Source organism: Rhincodon typus, chromosome 15 (genome assembly GCF_021869965.1).
Source record: "Rhincodon typus isolate 14 chromosome 15, sRhiTyp1.1, whole genome shotgun sequence".
Taxonomy (NCBI): Eukaryota; Metazoa; Chordata; class Chondrichthyes; order Orectolobiformes; family Rhincodontidae; genus Rhincodon; species Rhincodon typus.
Window position 1 is genome coordinate 3,841,738 of NC_063346.1, and position 16,885 is coordinate 3,858,622.

The 16,885-nt window shown below is 41.2% G+C and overlaps 1 protein-coding gene across 1 annotated transcript in view; it reads left to right on the top strand.

The window, feature by feature from the left end:
* LOC109928292 (telomere repeats-binding bouquet formation protein 1) overlaps positions 1–11,872 on the top strand; it is a 123,590-nt gene extending 111,718 nt beyond the window's left edge. The window contains exons 13-14 of the mRNA XM_048605947.1: positions 5,106–5,204; positions 11,811–11,872. Of these exons, the coding sequence (XP_048461904.1) occupies positions 5,106–5,204; positions 11,811–11,830 (119 nt within the window). The 3' untranslated portion in view covers positions 11,831–11,872. The remainder of the gene's footprint in view (positions 1–5,105; positions 5,205–11,810) is intronic.
* The last annotated feature ends 5,013 nt before the right edge of the window (positions 11,873–16,885 follow it).

The following is a 16,885-nucleotide window of genomic DNA, read 5'->3' on the forward strand; positions in this document are numbered from 1 at the left end:
AGGTCTGGGGGGATGGTGAAGACCCAGCAGGGCTTAGGGCTGGGTTTGGCTGTAGATCTGGTGGCTGTTGGGGTGGAGTTAGGGGCGACTGGGCGGTGTGTGGGGTGACATCAGCGGTGGGTGGGGTGACGTCGGTGGTGGGTGGGGCAATGGTGGGTGGCTTTGATTGGTTCTGATTTGGATGTTGCTAAGCAAATTAACTGTTCCAAACCAGAAGTAGGTGGACTTTCCAGGGTGTGCACTCTTCTGGAAACCGGCCTATGAGTTCTCTTACTTCATTTAGGTCTAATTGGACTCTTTTGCTGTCTTGAGTCTATATACTGGCTGCAACTACAATGGCTTGCCAGTCTGGATCCTGAAGACAATTTTAACCACAAACAAAAACAACGTTGCTGGAAAAGCTCAGCAGGTCTGGCAGCATCTGTGAAAGAAAAAACAGAGTTAACATTTTGGGTCCGGTGACCCTTCCTCAGAATTTTAACCATTTGGCCAAGGCATGGTTTTGTTTTGGGATTTTGCTGCAGGCTGAACTCGAGTCCCTCTGTTCACACCCTGTGTGAGGCTATGCAACTGCCTTCACTCAAGTAGTGTTCCCCAAGCTCAGCTGGACTGTTGAGGGTGTCCATTTCCATCAGAATACCCTGTAACTCATATGCTTTACTTGCTACATTTTTCAACAATAAAGTCAGTTGTAGTGCCTGTTTGAAGTAGATGCTTTTGCATGGTTACAGCATTAATCCCACATTCTAAATGGTCTCTCAGCATCTTATTGAGGGTTAAACCAAAGTCACATTCCTCTGCCAGTTGTCTTATCCTAGTCAAAAATCCCAATATGGAATCCCCAGCTCTCAAATTGCTGAGTAGAACTGATAGCACCTCAGAATTAGAGGAGGCTTGGGGTTGTAATATTACTTTACTAAATCTGTCAACTCTTGAAATGTTATAGTATCTGGTGCTTCAGGGAAAGTTAGGCTCCTAATAACTGAAAAAGCTGTGCGTTCACAAACTTTCAGGGGAATTACTCCTGTCTTTTCATCTGCCCCAATGTCATTTGCCCAGAGAAATTAATGTATTCTTTCCACATACTGGGCCCAGTCTTCCACAGCAAGGTTGAATGAGACAAGCTTCCCAAATAACAACATGATGCAAGCATTGCTTACCCCAATTCAAAGACGACTGTTGCAAGCAAGTTTCTTCAGGACATGCTTTACTCTCATCGCCACTGAAATAACTCCACAGAGGCCGGTATCCCATCATCAAGACACACTTTAATTATTTGTGCAAAATCCTTGACCCTGATCCAGCTCCCTCAGAGCCAGCTGTCAGAATGTCTGACACTCCTGCTTTTATCTATCAGCCAGGGCTCCCCGATTAGACCAGATTAACAGCCCCAGTCAAGGAACTCATATTCTGTGAGGTCTACCTAGCTGATCTTGTTAAAATCACAACAGTAAGGAGGGATGATATCTTGAAATGGTCATCGAATGAGGCTTTGTGGTAAAACTTAGGAACAAAAATGGGACAATCACACTGTTAGGAGTGTATTATAGGCTTCCAAACAGTCAACAGACATTTGAGGAGTAGACACATAGTCAATTCACTAAGGCATGTAAAAAGAGGTAATTGTATTACAGGATTTTGACTACCGCAAAACTAATTGGGATAATCAAAACACAAAGGGTTTAGAAGGGGCACTTTTCTTGAAATGTGTATAGGAGAGCTTTTTATGTCAACATGTAGATGGTCCTACATGTTGACATAAAACTAGAGAACTAAGTTCTAAGGTAGGGTCACTGGACCTGAAACGTTAACTGATTTTTTCTTCACAGATGCTGCCAGACCTGCTGAGCTTTTCCAGCAGCTTCTGTTTTTGTTCCTGATTTACAGCATCCACAGTTCTTTGGGGGGTTTTTACAATGAGGTAGAGTCAGAACAGATTGAACAGTTTAAAAACTGGGCATCCAGCAGCAACAGAATTGAATCCATCACACCCTGTAACTTGCCATAAAGGCCGGAAATTAACCTTGGTTCAATAAGGACTGTAAAACAAATGCCAGGCGAACTAGGCATACCTAAAAATGAGATACCAACCTGGTATTGCTACAACACAGGATTGCATACAAGCTAAACAATAGAAACAACATGGTCCAGACATAGCTAAATGATTCCGCAAAGAATCGGATCAAATTTCTGCAGTTCTGTCACAGTCGCTAGTGCATGATCATTCAGCATTGAACAGTAAATGGGAGAAAAAGAAGGCTGTATGAACATCCCATACTCCTGGCTTAGCACTATACTGCTGTTCTTTCATTGTTGCTGGATCAAAATCCTGGAACTCTTTGCCTAAGATCACTGTGGGTGCACCTACAATACTGCATGGGTTCAAGGAGATAGCTCATCAACACCTTCTTGGACATTTAGGGAATGAAAATTGGCCACTTGAGTTATGCTCACATTCCATGAACAATTGAAATAAACAAAAGAATCCTTCCTTGTGTCAGATGAGAAATGAACAACCAGTGGTCATTGTAAATGGAAGCATGGAAATCTCATCTGAGTGAGATGACAGTTGACCGCCCATCTGAATTTTCCCACATTTTTCTCTGCAATCCCACCCAATTTCAGGAGGAATTACAGAAATCTAGTTCAGATTACTGTTTGTCAGGTTATTCTACATGTTTTATTATCTCCACATTATTTTGTTGCTGAATACTAAATCTTTGAAAAATTTGCAGAAAGACTACGTTATTTTGCCTTTCAGAAGATAGTATATAAATTCTTGGGAATGTGTTAATATTTCCCACAGAGAAAGTAGAAAAAGATAAATTGAAGGCTAGTGTAATGGTGCAGATCTTTGGAATGATAAGTCAGAGATAGAATAGGTATAATCAAGCATGCATGTATGCAAGACACAAAGAATTGCTGATCATTCTGTGATTATTCTCATCTCTCAGTCGATACATAATGTGTTTATAATTATTAGTCTTATCAATTGTTTCTGAAGTGCCACTGATATAAAATTTAATAATGTTAATATCTCCCAGGGAGCTATGAATAATTCAGAGGTTTTCAGGTTCAATGCTTGGACATTGGTTTACGATCACAAATAGGTCATAAGAATAGGCAGTAATGGAATAGTCACAATTCTTCAATGAGCATGAAGTTGGAAAGAGCTGTGCATGAATTAAAATATTAATATGTGAGCTTTCATGTTTCATTTTTCTTGTCTTGGAAGAATATTTCACTTTTTTCTCAGGCAGTGAAAACTTCCTTCATTAATAACTCGTTTTTTTTATGCTATTGCATGTGATGAGTCATGATCAACTGCCAGTTTTAGGTTTCTATCTTAGCAGAGGGAGGGTTCCAGTGTCAGGATATTTTCTAAGGTGCAGAGAAAGATGGGTACCTAGCCTCCTTCAACTTTGGGATCTTGATTTGTTTTAAATTCTTGCTTACTGTGTAAATTCAATATTTGTGAATTCAAAATCTCTGCTAACAAACTGCTGCAACAGAACAATTTGTGAATGTCTAATGGATTAGCATGGTAGTGTAAGATATGATACATTTCTCACTCAGGCTTAGGCAAGGTTTTTTGGATTCAGGATATCTGTTGGTGCAACATAATGCAGAGGTAAAGCAGGAAAATTCACTAAAGCCAAGCTCAAACTCTTGAACATTCTTAAACCAGTTTTGTCATTCTGTCCAAATTTGTTTGTATTTCTGTTTGAACCATTCAAAAACCTTTAACTTTACTAAGAGACAATGATTCAGGGTGGCACCTTGGTAGGTTTTTATTGTTTAATTTATCAGGATATGTTTGCTGACAGAAATAGGCAATTCAGATTGGATTTTATGAGGGGAAAGCAGTTGTACAATTTGCTATACCTTACAGTTATCTGCAGTGATTTTCTGCCTTGTTGCAGCTTGAATAATTAGCTTGAGAAAAGCTGTACCAGAAGCTTGGGTGCAGACTGGGAGAAGCAGCCCAAGTATGGCCAAAGCCATGACAAGGAGCTGAGGGGAATACAATCATGAGGGTTCAAAGAAAATTGGAAGGTTGCTTAGCCAAAAAAAGAATCTCCTTGAAATTTGAACCTCGAGGAATAGAATCATTGGAATACTCAGGAGAATTGCAGTAAATTTTGAAGGACTATGGCATTCTTTTGGGTTAATTCAAGGAAAATTGAATGAACATTCAAGGAGGGGATCTTTCATAGAATCCCTACATCATGGAAACAGGCCCTTTGGCCCAACAAGTCCACACTGACACAAAGAGCATCCCACCCAGACCTATCCCTCTAATCCACACATCCCTGAACACTATGGGCAATTTAGCATGGCCAACCCACCTAACCTGCATATCCTTGGACTGTGGGAGGAAACTGGAGCACCTGAAGGAAACCCATGCACCACAGGGAGAATGTGCAAACTCCACACAGGCAGTCACCCGAGGATGGAATTGAACCTGGGTCCCTAGTGCTGTGAGGCAGCAGTGCTAACCACTGAGCCACCGAGCCACCGTGCCACCCCTTTCTGGAGAAAGTATCCACTAGAACTGAGTTTGAAACATGAGTCTTTCTAAGTTGTAGTATTACACCAGTGGTGCTTGCTTTAATTTCCATTTATGTATGATTATGTAAAAAAAAAAGTTGACTTTCCAAGAAAATTCAATAAGTGCTGTTTATAATTGCAAGTTATTTCTTTTCAGAAAGGTTCACTTGTCGGAATGGTGATAGTTGTGTTATGGAAGCAGTAATCCACAGGCCTGAACTAATGTGTAGAGGATATGAGTTTAAATCCCTCCATAGCATTTTGAGTTTTGAAATTCAGTTTAAAAAATGGCAAAAAAAACCTTTTGGATGGTTGCAAAACAAAAAGATTTTAGGAAAAGAAATCTACCATCTTCACTCAGGCTGAGTTTATATGTGGACTCTAGTCCTAACCTAGTGTGATTGACCTGTCCTCTGAATTAGTCCCTGCACAAAAGTATCAACCATAAAAGGCTTTAACAAACTGAACTGTCAGAAGAGCACTTCCTTGATGTCTCTTTGCAGCACTTATCCAACCTGCTGCATAATTGCTAATATTTTAAAAATTATTTGCAGGATTTCTTTTGACACCAATGAAGAAATCTGCATCCGGTGGGGCTGCTTTCCGCCTGCGAAAAGATGATACAATACAATTTAAACCAACTATGGGACAAGGTTGTGTAGACAATGAGAGAAATTAGTAAAAGATTCAAATCTGTAAATCTATGTTTGCTTATGATACTTTGCTTAAACAAATTGTGATAAACTATATTTTATTACGTTATTCTAAATGACTTCTTGAATGCTCAGTTCTGGTGCAATGTTGTTCACTGGGGTTGAGTTTTAAGAAATCATATGCATTTCTCAAGATTTCATGATATATGCATTCCTCGATGAAAACTGCACAAATGTGATAAAAAGTTTACAATTGTTCTTGTATTGCTGGATTTTGTTAATTGTTTTGTAATTTTAATGATCATTAAAGATAGGAATTTTAAGTAATGTGTGACTTACTATAGGTAAACGATAACAGAATAGAGATTAGAGAGTTGAGTGCCAGTTACCATCAAGGTAGCCAGTAACAACATTACAGATTTTGGACCGAAAAGATGTAATGCAAATATCACTAATGAGCCACCATGGAGAGTAGTAGTACAGTGGAGCCCAGGCTGCTATGGGGACATGGGTTCAAATTCCACCATGGCAAATGGTGAAATTTGAGTTCAGTAAAATCAGGAATTAAAAGATGATCTAATCACGTAACCATTGTCGATTGTAATTAAAACTGATCAGGTTCACTAATATCACTGAAGTCCTTTATGGAAGTAAATCTGATGCCTTACCACGTACTTGGTATTTATGACTCCTGACCCAGAGAAATATGTTTGACTCTCACTTGGCTTCTGCAATGGCCTGGCATGCAACCAAACCTCTACAAAATCTAAAACAAGCAATGAAACCAGACAGACAACCCAGCATTGACCTAGGTACCAGAAATTACAACAGCAAAACCAGTCCCGTCAGCCCTGCACAATCTTCCTTACTAACATCTGAGAGCTTGTCCCAAAGTTGAGAGTTGTCCCACAGACTAATCAAGCAACAACTTCACATATTCATTACATTACAATGTCCCGGGCAATACCCTTGATGTCCCTGGGATATCCAGTCCACTGAAAGAACAGATCTACCAGAGGGAGCAACACAGTGATACACAGTTGGGAGGGATTTGGCTTTGGAAGTCCTCAACATTAACTCTGGATGTCATGGCATCCAGTCAAACATGGACAAGAAAACATCCTGCAGTTTACCGCCTACTGATACCCCACCCTTCCGATGATAAATCAGTATTCTTCCATGTTGGACTCCACTTGGAAGAAGCACTGTGGGTGGTAAAGGCCTAGATCTCTGGTCAGAGGACTTCAAAGTCCATCACTATCAGTGGCACGGTAGCACTACTGAAAAAGGTGGCTAAGTCCTAAAGGGCATAACTGCTAGACTGGGTCTGCAGCAAGTGGTGAGGGAACCAAAATTTACTTGACCTCATCCTCACCAGTAAATCTGCAGCAGATGGATCTATCCATAATAGTTCTTGCAATTCTTGAATTCTCTAAGTATCTCCCCTAGGACATTTATCTACATATTGCTCCATCACAACATCATCCAAAGAAATGCAATCTCAATCTACATTAATGCTGTTTGCACCTAGCTCAGCCTTTACAGGACCACTCTTGTTTCCTCCACTGCCTCTGTGCTTAGAAATTACTTTACTGACTTTCAAAGCTGAATGAACCAAAATTATCTCCACTTAAACATTAAGAATACCAAAGCCATTGCCTTTGGCTCATGCAAGAGCCTTGCTGCCAATTCCAATCCTGTCCCAGCAAATGCTGCAGGTCACATTGGTTTTTGTGTTCAGTCTCTTAATAGTCCCTCCATGGTGCGTTACTCATTCCCTCAATCCCACCATTGGCAACCTGGCCTTCAATTGTCTATGCCCCAAATTCTAAAACTCTATCCCTAAAGGTCCTGGAAAACAACCTCTTTGACCAAGCTTTTAGACACCCCTCCTAATATATTTTTTCCATTTCTTGACATCAATTTTCAGACACCTGATTACACTTCTGTCAGGTGCCTTGGGACATTTTTCTACATTAAGCACATTTGTTAGCACTAGTTGTTGTTATGTTCCTCTGAGGTTGTGCCATTTGTAATTCTTCTGCTCATCTCTGGTTATGCTTTAATAATCTGTTCATTCGAAGTTGAGATGCTTTGTTTTATCAGATTGACAGCTCTCCAGACAGTAATGTATTATTTAGCCTGATGTGAAATGGACTGTAATGAGCCTCTGAAATTTCAGTGAAGGAGCAGCAGTTTGTCAGTGCTTTTCTTAACCAAAGCTTTTTTCAGATTAGTCATGTTTTTGCATTATAATTAATCTAACTGCTGTTTTATTGGTCTGCTGGTCCATTTATATTATTGGAGTGTTTTGTTAGATTCTTTCCCTGACCTTGAGGTGAAGGGGACAAACAGCTCCACAGGCAAATGCAGATGGCTGTCAGTGCTTGCCATTTTAATTTCTATTTTCTGTTGAGGTCCTGGATTCTTAGTGGGGTGTGGTTGCAACATTTTTTTAAATCCAAATTAATTAATACCTTCGTACTTCAAAGTAATGAGGCTAGTTGCAGAGGTAGCTATAGTTCACCTCAGATTTCGAAATTTGCATCAATTTGATTTACACCTGAAACAATGCCTTTACTCACCTTAGCCCTTTCTATTTTTGAAGTTATTTCTGTCAACTTGCTGATACAAGACCCTCCATCCTATCTTCTTTTTCTGTTCTTTCCATGATAGCTCTTAGCTGAGAAATGCACAGAATACGTTTGCAAGCTCTACTAGTGCAAGTATACCACCTATTTCTTTTAAAAACTGAAAGAATGGCAGATGCTGTAAATCAGAAACAAAAACAGAAATTGCTGGAAAAGCTCAGCAAGTCTGGCAGCATCTGTGGAGAGAAATCAGAGTTCACGTTTCAAGTTAGGTGATCTTCCTCAGAACTATTCTGAGGAAGGGTCACCTGACCGGAAACGTCAACTCTGATTTCTCTCCACAGATGCTGCCAGTCTTGCTGAGCTTTTCCAGAAATTTCTGTTTTTGAACCTATTTCTTTTACCTTGTGTCATGGATGAGAATAAAAAAAAATCAAAATGAAAATCTTCCATGTAATATTTGTTTGACAAATATCAAAATGACTATACTTCAAAGTATTATATGTAGATAAGGAAGTTGAGAAATATAATCAGAAATTGCCAGAGGAAATGGAATAATATACTACAATGTAGTTTTGATTTGCTCATAGGCAGGACCTCTGCTCATTTCTCATGCCTTGAGATTCTGCATTTTTTTCTTAAGTTCCTTGCAACAGCCTCATGTTTTCAGTGTCAACAAGCAGGATGACTTGGAGAAAGAAATATAGAGATGCTTTCCTATAACTTTTTCCATGTCTGCTTAAAGGAAACATAAATTCTCTTCCTGAAGTAAATGACTTCTCGTAACTTAAAGTTTTATCTCTTTCACCATCACCACTAGATATTCATTTGTTCTGCCACTGACTCTTAATCCTGAGCGTAAAACCGTCACTTGAGCCTAGGGTGACTTTCAAATGGGCAGCCACAACTATAACTAGAGTCCTCAACTGTTCTTGTTATTCTAATATGTAAGTGGAAACACTATTTACAGTTAAAATTTAATTCATGGAATGTAAGGTTCTGCACATAGGCTTGAAAATCAAGCAGTCCAATGAACTATGCTGAAATAACTAATAGGTTGAAAGAGACCTGTGTGTCCTCAACTCAGTGCTAACCGTATCACTAACTTAATGAAGAGTGATCGACAAAGCCAGTAGAATGTTGAACTGCGTAGCCAAATAAGTAGAATATAACATAAGAACATAACATAAGAACTAGGAGCAGGAGTAGGCCGTCTGGCCCTTCGAGCCTGCACCGCCATTCAATAAGATCATGGCTGATCCTTTCGTGGACTCAGATCCACTTACCCGCGTTCTCACCGTATCCCTTAATTCCTTAATGATATAAATCAGAGAAGGCAGCAAGCTAAAGGTCCCTGAAAGTTTTTACCTTAGCGATCAGGTACAAGTCTTAAATTTATTCCTGATAAGTTCAGATAGTGGTCTAAGAGATATTCAAAAACTGTTCCAGTATTTTCCTGCTTAGTGTAACCTAACGTGCAGAGAAAGAAAATAAACTTGCAATAAACTAAAATATAAAATGCAGAATAACATAAATAACCTAGACTAAGATATGGTCAAAAGTCACACAACACCAGATTATAGTCCAACAGGTTTATTTTAAATCACACATGCTTTCGGAGTGCAGCCCCTTCGTCAGCTGCAGTGAGAGAGCAGAGCACACAGACCCAGAGCTTATGGGCAGAGAGATCAGAAGATCCTACAACTGGTATGAGTGGAGTGCCTGATGATAAGTCTCTGCAGGTGACCTACATGGCGAGTCAAGTGTCAACAGCTGAATAACCAGCGATGGGATGACCTATAATCTGATTAAATGAGGCAGAGAGATAATTTCAAAAAATTAAAATAAGGTGGTGCTGGAGACAAACTAAATGACTGGAATTGCATGCCGAATTCAAAACTATACAAACTAATTAAGGTAGAGAGATAGTAACAATTTACCAAGGTGATGCTGTCAAACCAGGACAGTGAGGAAGATTTTACAGATGCAGAACAGTATGGTGGGGTCACCTGTAGCACGACATGAACCCAAGATCACAGTTGAGACCATCTTCATGGGTACTGAACTTGGCTATCAGCCTTTGCTCAGTGATTCTTTGTTGTGTATCTCGAAGTCTGCTTTGGAGAATGTTTACCCGACAATCAGAGGCTGAATGTCCTTGACCGCCGAGTTTTCCCTGACTGGGAAAGAACATCCCTGTCTGGCGATTATTGCGTGGTGTCCATTCATCCGTTGTGTGAGCATCTGCATAGTTTTGCTTATATACCATGCCTCTGGGCATCCTTGCCTGCAGCATATGAGATAGACTTCTGATTTTGTCTACCCCAGTCCTACACCGGCACCTCCACATCAAAACTAAGATATGGCAATTGGAAGTCTGGACTTTTGAATACGGAAGTTCATGAGCAGCAAAACTGTCTCAATTGAACACATCTGCAGCAGTTGTTCCCATCTCAACTCAGAGCTGCCTAGCAGTTTTTAAACTTCACTCATGGAATGTGGGCGTCATTGGATGGGCTATTGCCCACCTCTAGTTACCCTTGTGTATTTGATGATGAACTACCTTCTTGAACCACTGCAGTGTGGTTTTCTGTATCTGCCACCCAGTCAGTGGTTGGCAACTTGAGAAGCCCGCAGCACCATGGCATAGGATATGACTGCTGCCAGGTCAAAGTCTCAACCCTCTCTTCCAGACTGCACAGATAGAGGGTCACCCACGGGAAAGGCAAGTAATGTTTGGTGTGAGGGTAGGATCTCATAGGGTGGAGGTCCTCCCAGGGACTGGAGCCCTAGGTTCTGTAACAAGAACAGGATGTTGGGTTTTAGCAGCCCCTGCCTTATCTATCATGCCTCAATCAGGTACAGGTGCAGATTGAGGAGCTTTCCACCTATAAACTCAACCTCTCTCCCTGCTTCACCAGTTGGGTGGGTCTACTGTTGTCCCATCTTGAGCTGATATGTTTGCCTGCCCTTAGCTCAATTGATGGGTCGGAAGTTCGAGCTTGGGGCAGTGGTGAGAATCTGGTCTGAAATCATCTTGCCCAATGCAGTTCTTTTTTCATCTCTGGGCCCAGAAGATCCACACATAATGTAGGAAACATGGCATTCAATTTACATGTCTAAAGAAAAGCAATGAAGTAATTAGCAGATGCTATATTTATAGTGTTGTTGGTTGAGAAATAAGAATAGGATCCCAAGGAGAACTGCCCTGCTCTTCTTTAAGTAGTGACACAGAATCCTTTAAGTGCAGAGATAACAAGGTGTAGAGCTGGATGAACACAGCAGGCCTAGCAGCATCAGAGGAGCAGGATAGCTGACGTTTCGGGTCTGGACCCTTCTTCGGAAAATGTACACCTGAGTTGCAGACAGAGCCTTGGTTTATTGTTTTATCAGAAGCTGAAATCTCTAATGATGATGACATGAATTCCTGATATGCACTCTCAGCAGGTGCAGTTCTGTTAACTCCTAAGATTACCCATTGTATTATTCTGATTGTTTGTGTTTATTCATAGACAGTTTGCCTGCATTGTGTTACATTTCATTGATTGCGCTGGGGGAGGGGAAGGAACAACTGACAGGGCCGTCTGTCAAAATGAAGTTATCTCTTAAATGAATCTTGAGAACAATCCCTTTGAATTCTCACATACCTTGGCATTAAATGTACTATGCATAATGTCCTTTACTAGTAAGAATCAAAGGAAATATCTGCAAAAGTGTGACCCTAAGACTATGCAGTTGTATTGTAATGCCAAAGAGCGAGGCATTTTAGCAATCAGAACAACTTGTCTGGTAAAATGTAACCCTGGAGAATTGCAATGGAATGACAAGGGAGCAGGTGGTCATCCAATCTCAGCTGGCTGAACAAAATCATTGGAAATGCTTGCAGCAAAATGACTATAAATATCACTGTTGGGTTACAGCAGCTTTTAACATTTTTAGCTAACAATGTTGTTACTACAAAGCTACAGTTCTTGGCCTGGTGCTGTTTATAATTAGCTGTTTGCTTTCTTTGCAGAGATTGTAACCAAGAGCTAAGTGCTGCAATAACTTGCTGGCACTGAAAGACATGATGTGGAGGTGCCGGTGTCAGACTCGGGTGGACAAGTTCAGAAATCGCACGATACCAGGTTATAGTCCAACAGGTTTATTTGAAAACACAAGCTTTCAGAGCTTTACTCCTTCTTCAGGTGTTAGTGAGAGAGGTAATATCGGAGACAGAATTTATAAGTAAAAGATCAAAAGGTCACACCATTGATGAGGATGTACTAAACAAACCTGTTAAATCTTTAATCAATTAGAAGGTTTTAATTGATTAATATAATATGTAAATCCCTGAATTCCTTTCAAGTCACTGTCCTGTGAGAACTAAAGGTTTTATCAGTGTGAAGAAGAGGTAACATTTTAAATCAGACAATGCATGTTAGGTGTGAAGCCTTGTTTAGAATCTGTTTGTGTTTTGGTTTGGAGTCAGACTGGTTTTATTTCTAAAGTAGGAATGCCACATTGACTGTCTATAAATTGTGTGCTTTTTGAACAAAATAAAATGTATCTGCAAATGCAAATTCACCCCATAGATTCATGCATGCGTGTGTGTGTGTGTGTGTGTGTGTGTGTACACATGCATGCCTCCACTTCTCGCCTTCAAACAACCACCAAACCTTAAACAGACCATTGTTCACAGCAAACTACCCAGCCTTCAGGACAACATCGACCACAACACTATACAACTCTGTCATGGCAACCTCTGCAAGGCATGAGAGATCTTTGACATGGACACTACCATCACATTTGGGAACACCACCCACCATGTGCACAGCAGATACTCATGTGACTCAGTTAATGTTGTCTATCTCATATGCTGCAGGCAAGGATGCCCTGAGGCATGGTATATTGGCGAAACCATGCAGATACTATGACAACGGATGAATGGATACCGTGCAATAATCGCCGGACAGGGATGTTCCCTCCCAATGGGGGAACACTTCAGCGGTCAAAGACATTCGGCCTTGGATCTTCGGGTAAACATCCTCCAAGGTGGACTTCGAGATACACAATAACACAGAGTCGCCAAGCAGAGGCTGTTATAAGGACCCTTGAGGACAGCCTCAACTGGGATTTTGGGTTCATGTCACACTACAGGTGACCCCAGCACACTATACACTCACACATGCATATATACACACACTCACTCACACAAACACACACACATTGTCTCACACAGATCTTCTCTCATACACACACTGTCAAGCACACAGACACTCTCTCCCCTCACACATACACAGAAACACACACTCTCTTTCTCTCCCCCCGCCTCACACACGCACACACACACACACTCACACACACTCTCTCCCACACACATGCACACACACACATTCTCTCTCTCCCTCCCACACATGCACACGTACTAACTATCCCTCTCACACAAACACACATGTGAATCTAAGGGGTGAATTTGTATTTGCAGATACATTCTATTTTGTTCAAAAAGCACATAACTTATAGACAGTCAGTCAATGTGGCATTTTATAAATTCCTACTTTAGAAATAAAACCAGTCTGAGTCCAAACCAAAACTCAAACAGATTCTAAACAAGGCCTGACACCTAAGATGCATTGTCTGACCAATACAGTGGCTCAGTGGTTAGCACTGCTGCCTGACAGCGCTGGGAACCTGGGTTTGATCCCACCCTCGGGCAGCTGTCTATGTGGAATTTGCAAATTCTCCCTGTGTCTGTGTGGGTTTCCTCTGGGTGTTCTGCTTTCCTCCCACAGTCTGAAGGTGTGCAGATTAGGTGGATTGGCCATGCTAAATTGCCCATAGTTTTCAGGGATGTGTAGATTAGGTGGGTTATAGGGGGATGGGTCTGGGTGGGATATTCTGAGGGTTGGTATGGACTTGTTGGGCCAAAGGGTCTGTTTCCACACTGTAGGGATTCTATGATTAAAACATCACCTCTTCTTTACAATGATAAAACCTTTAATTCTCACAGGACAGTGACTTGAAAGGAATTTGAGGATTTACATATACATATTAATCAATTAAAACCTTCTAACTGATTAAAGATTTAACAACATCGTGGGTTTGTTTAGTACATCCTCATCAGTAGTGTGGCCCTTTGATCTTTTACTTATAAATTCTGTGTCTGATACTACCTCTCTCACTAACACCTGAAGAAGCAGTAAGGCTCTGAAAGCTTGTGTTTTCAAATAAACCTGTTGGACTACAAACTGATGTTGTGTGATTTCTGACCTTGCACTGATAGAATCATGAGTTATACAGCACATATAAACAGATCCTTCAGTCCAACTCATCTGCGCAGACCAGATATCTTAAACTGATCTTGTCCTATTTGCCAAGATTTGGCCCATATCACTCTAAACCCTTCCTATTCCTCTATCCATCCAGATGCCTTGTAAATGTTGTAATTGTACCGCCCTCCCTGGCAGCTCACTCCATACACCCACCATCCTCTGTTTGAAATAGTTGTCCCTCAGGTCCCTTTTAAATCTTTCCCCCCTCACCTTAAACAACGCCATCTAGTTTTGAACTCCCCTATCCTGGGAAAAAGACCTTGCTGTTCACCCTATCTACGCTCCTCATGATTTTATAAACCTCTATAAGGTCACCCCTCAGGTTCTGATGTCCAGGCAAAAAATCTCCAGCCTATTCAGGTTCTTCCTGTAGCTCAGACTCTCCAATCCCAGCAACGTTACAGCACATTCAAAATCAAGACTTCAGTAATGGAACTATACTAGGAAATAAAAGCCAGAACATGAAGGTGATGTGGGGGTTTCCAAAAGTTGGTTTTTAATATGGATTTTTTAAAAGGGCTTTAAAGAAAAAGAGAGAAGTAGAGCATCAAAAAGGTGAAGGGGGAAAATTCTAGGGTGAGGTCAAGATAGCGGAAAAAGTTAAGAGGATTAGGAACATGAAGTGGCTTTTTGGCATGGTCAATATTAAAGATGAAGGAGGAAACAGAGATAGGACAAAAACTTGAAGGGGTTTGAAAATAATGATTGTTTTTATGCTCAAGGGACCTGAATTCAATATGGACTAGTGAGGAAAGTGTTTGTGGAGATAGGGCTTTGGGACAGAATCCAGTTGACTGCATTTTAGATTTGTGAAGGATGGAGGGTGTGCAGTTGTTAGCAAAGAAATGACTGCTTCCCATAAGAATGGATGAACAGTTAGGGTTGATTTTAACCCATGAGTGGTGGACAAACAACACTAAAATGTCCTGTGTGATTTAATTCAGACTGACCACACTGTCTTTCCAAATGTTGTGACTTTAAGTTGCTGTTCTGAGCAGGCTGTACCTGCCTGCCAGAAGGCACAGTGACCTTTCTTGTGTTCTGATAACATGATGACCAGGCTGCCCTATTAAAGTGAAGGCCTGAGTAATGAAACTGTTGTGGTTTCCCACCAGAAAAGGCCCAATAAGTCAATTTTATTTCTCCTGGCATAATATGGAAATTTTAGTTTTCCCAACTTCCTTCCCTGGACTGTTCTTCCCAACTCCCTACCTGCACAAAAACACTTAGCTAAAATCAGACTTTTCTTTCAAGTCCCTGGTTCAGACCTCCTGCCATCCAATTTCCCACTCCTTCTTAAATTCAGAAGCCACACAACTCCAGGATATAGTCCAACAGATTTATTTGAAATCCAACAAGCTTTCAGAGTACAGCCCCTTCGTCAGCTGCAGTGACAGAGCAGAGCACACAGACCCAGAGTTTATAGGCAGAGAGATCAAGGGCAGGGATGTCAAAAGATCATACAACTGGTGTGAGTAGAGTGTCAGATGATAAGTCTCTGCTGGTGACTTACCTAGTAAGTCACATGTCAACAGCTGAATAACCAGCGACAGGATGACCTATAATCCAATTCAGTGAGGCAGAGAGATGATTACAAAAAATTTAAAAATAAGGTGGTGTTGGAGACAATCCCCCAGCTTCTGTTGCGACACTACAGATTTCTTAAAGAAACTCAGCACCCATGGACCAGTCGAACCAGGAACATTCCCCGTCACCCTACACCAGCATCCCCCACGACGACGGCATTGCTGCAACAGCCTCAGGACTCAATACCAACTGCCAATTTCCACACGCCATCCTACAACTCATCCGTTTCATCCTCGAGCACAACGTCTTCACCTTCGACAATCAGTTCTTCATCCAGACATGTGGAACAGCCATGGGAACTAAATTTGCACCCCAATATGCCAACATTTTCATGCACAAGTTCAAGCTAGACTTCTTTACTGCACAGGACCTCTGACCAGCACTATACACCAGATACATTGACAACATTTTCTTCCTTTGGACTCATAACAAGGAATCACTAAATCAACTACTCAGTGATATCAACAAGTTTCATCTCACCATCATACTTACCATGGACTACTCTTCAGAATCAGACTCATTCTTGGATACACGCATCTCCATCAAGAATAGACACCTCTGTACCTCACTCTACTGCAACCCCACGGATAACATCACAATGCTGCACTTCTCTAGGTTCCACCCTAAACATATTAAAGAAGCCATCCCCTATGGACAAGCCCTACGCATACACAGGAACTGCTTAGATGAGGAGGAATGTGACGGACACCTGAAGGTTTTGCAGGCGCCCTCGTAAGAGTGGGATACGATGCTCAATTCCAACGTGCCACAGCGAGAAACCACAACAACGTCCACAGAAGACAGCCACAGGATACAACCGATAGAGCACCTTTTGTTGTCCAGTACTTACCTGTAACAGAGAAACTATGCCATGTTCTTTGCTTCCTTCAAAATATCATCGATGATGTTGAGCATCTCGCCAAGATCTTTCCAAGCCTCCACTTCTCGCCTTCAAACTTATACTTAACCTTAAACAGACCATTGTTTAGAGCAAACTACCCAGCCTTCAGGACAACATCAACTACAACACTACACAACCCTGTCATGGCAACGTCTGCAAGACATGTCAGATCATCAGCATGGATACTACCATCACACGTGGGAACACCACCCACTACGTACACAGCAGATACTCATATGACTCGGCCGATGTTGTCTATCTCATACATTGCATACCTGAGGCATGGTA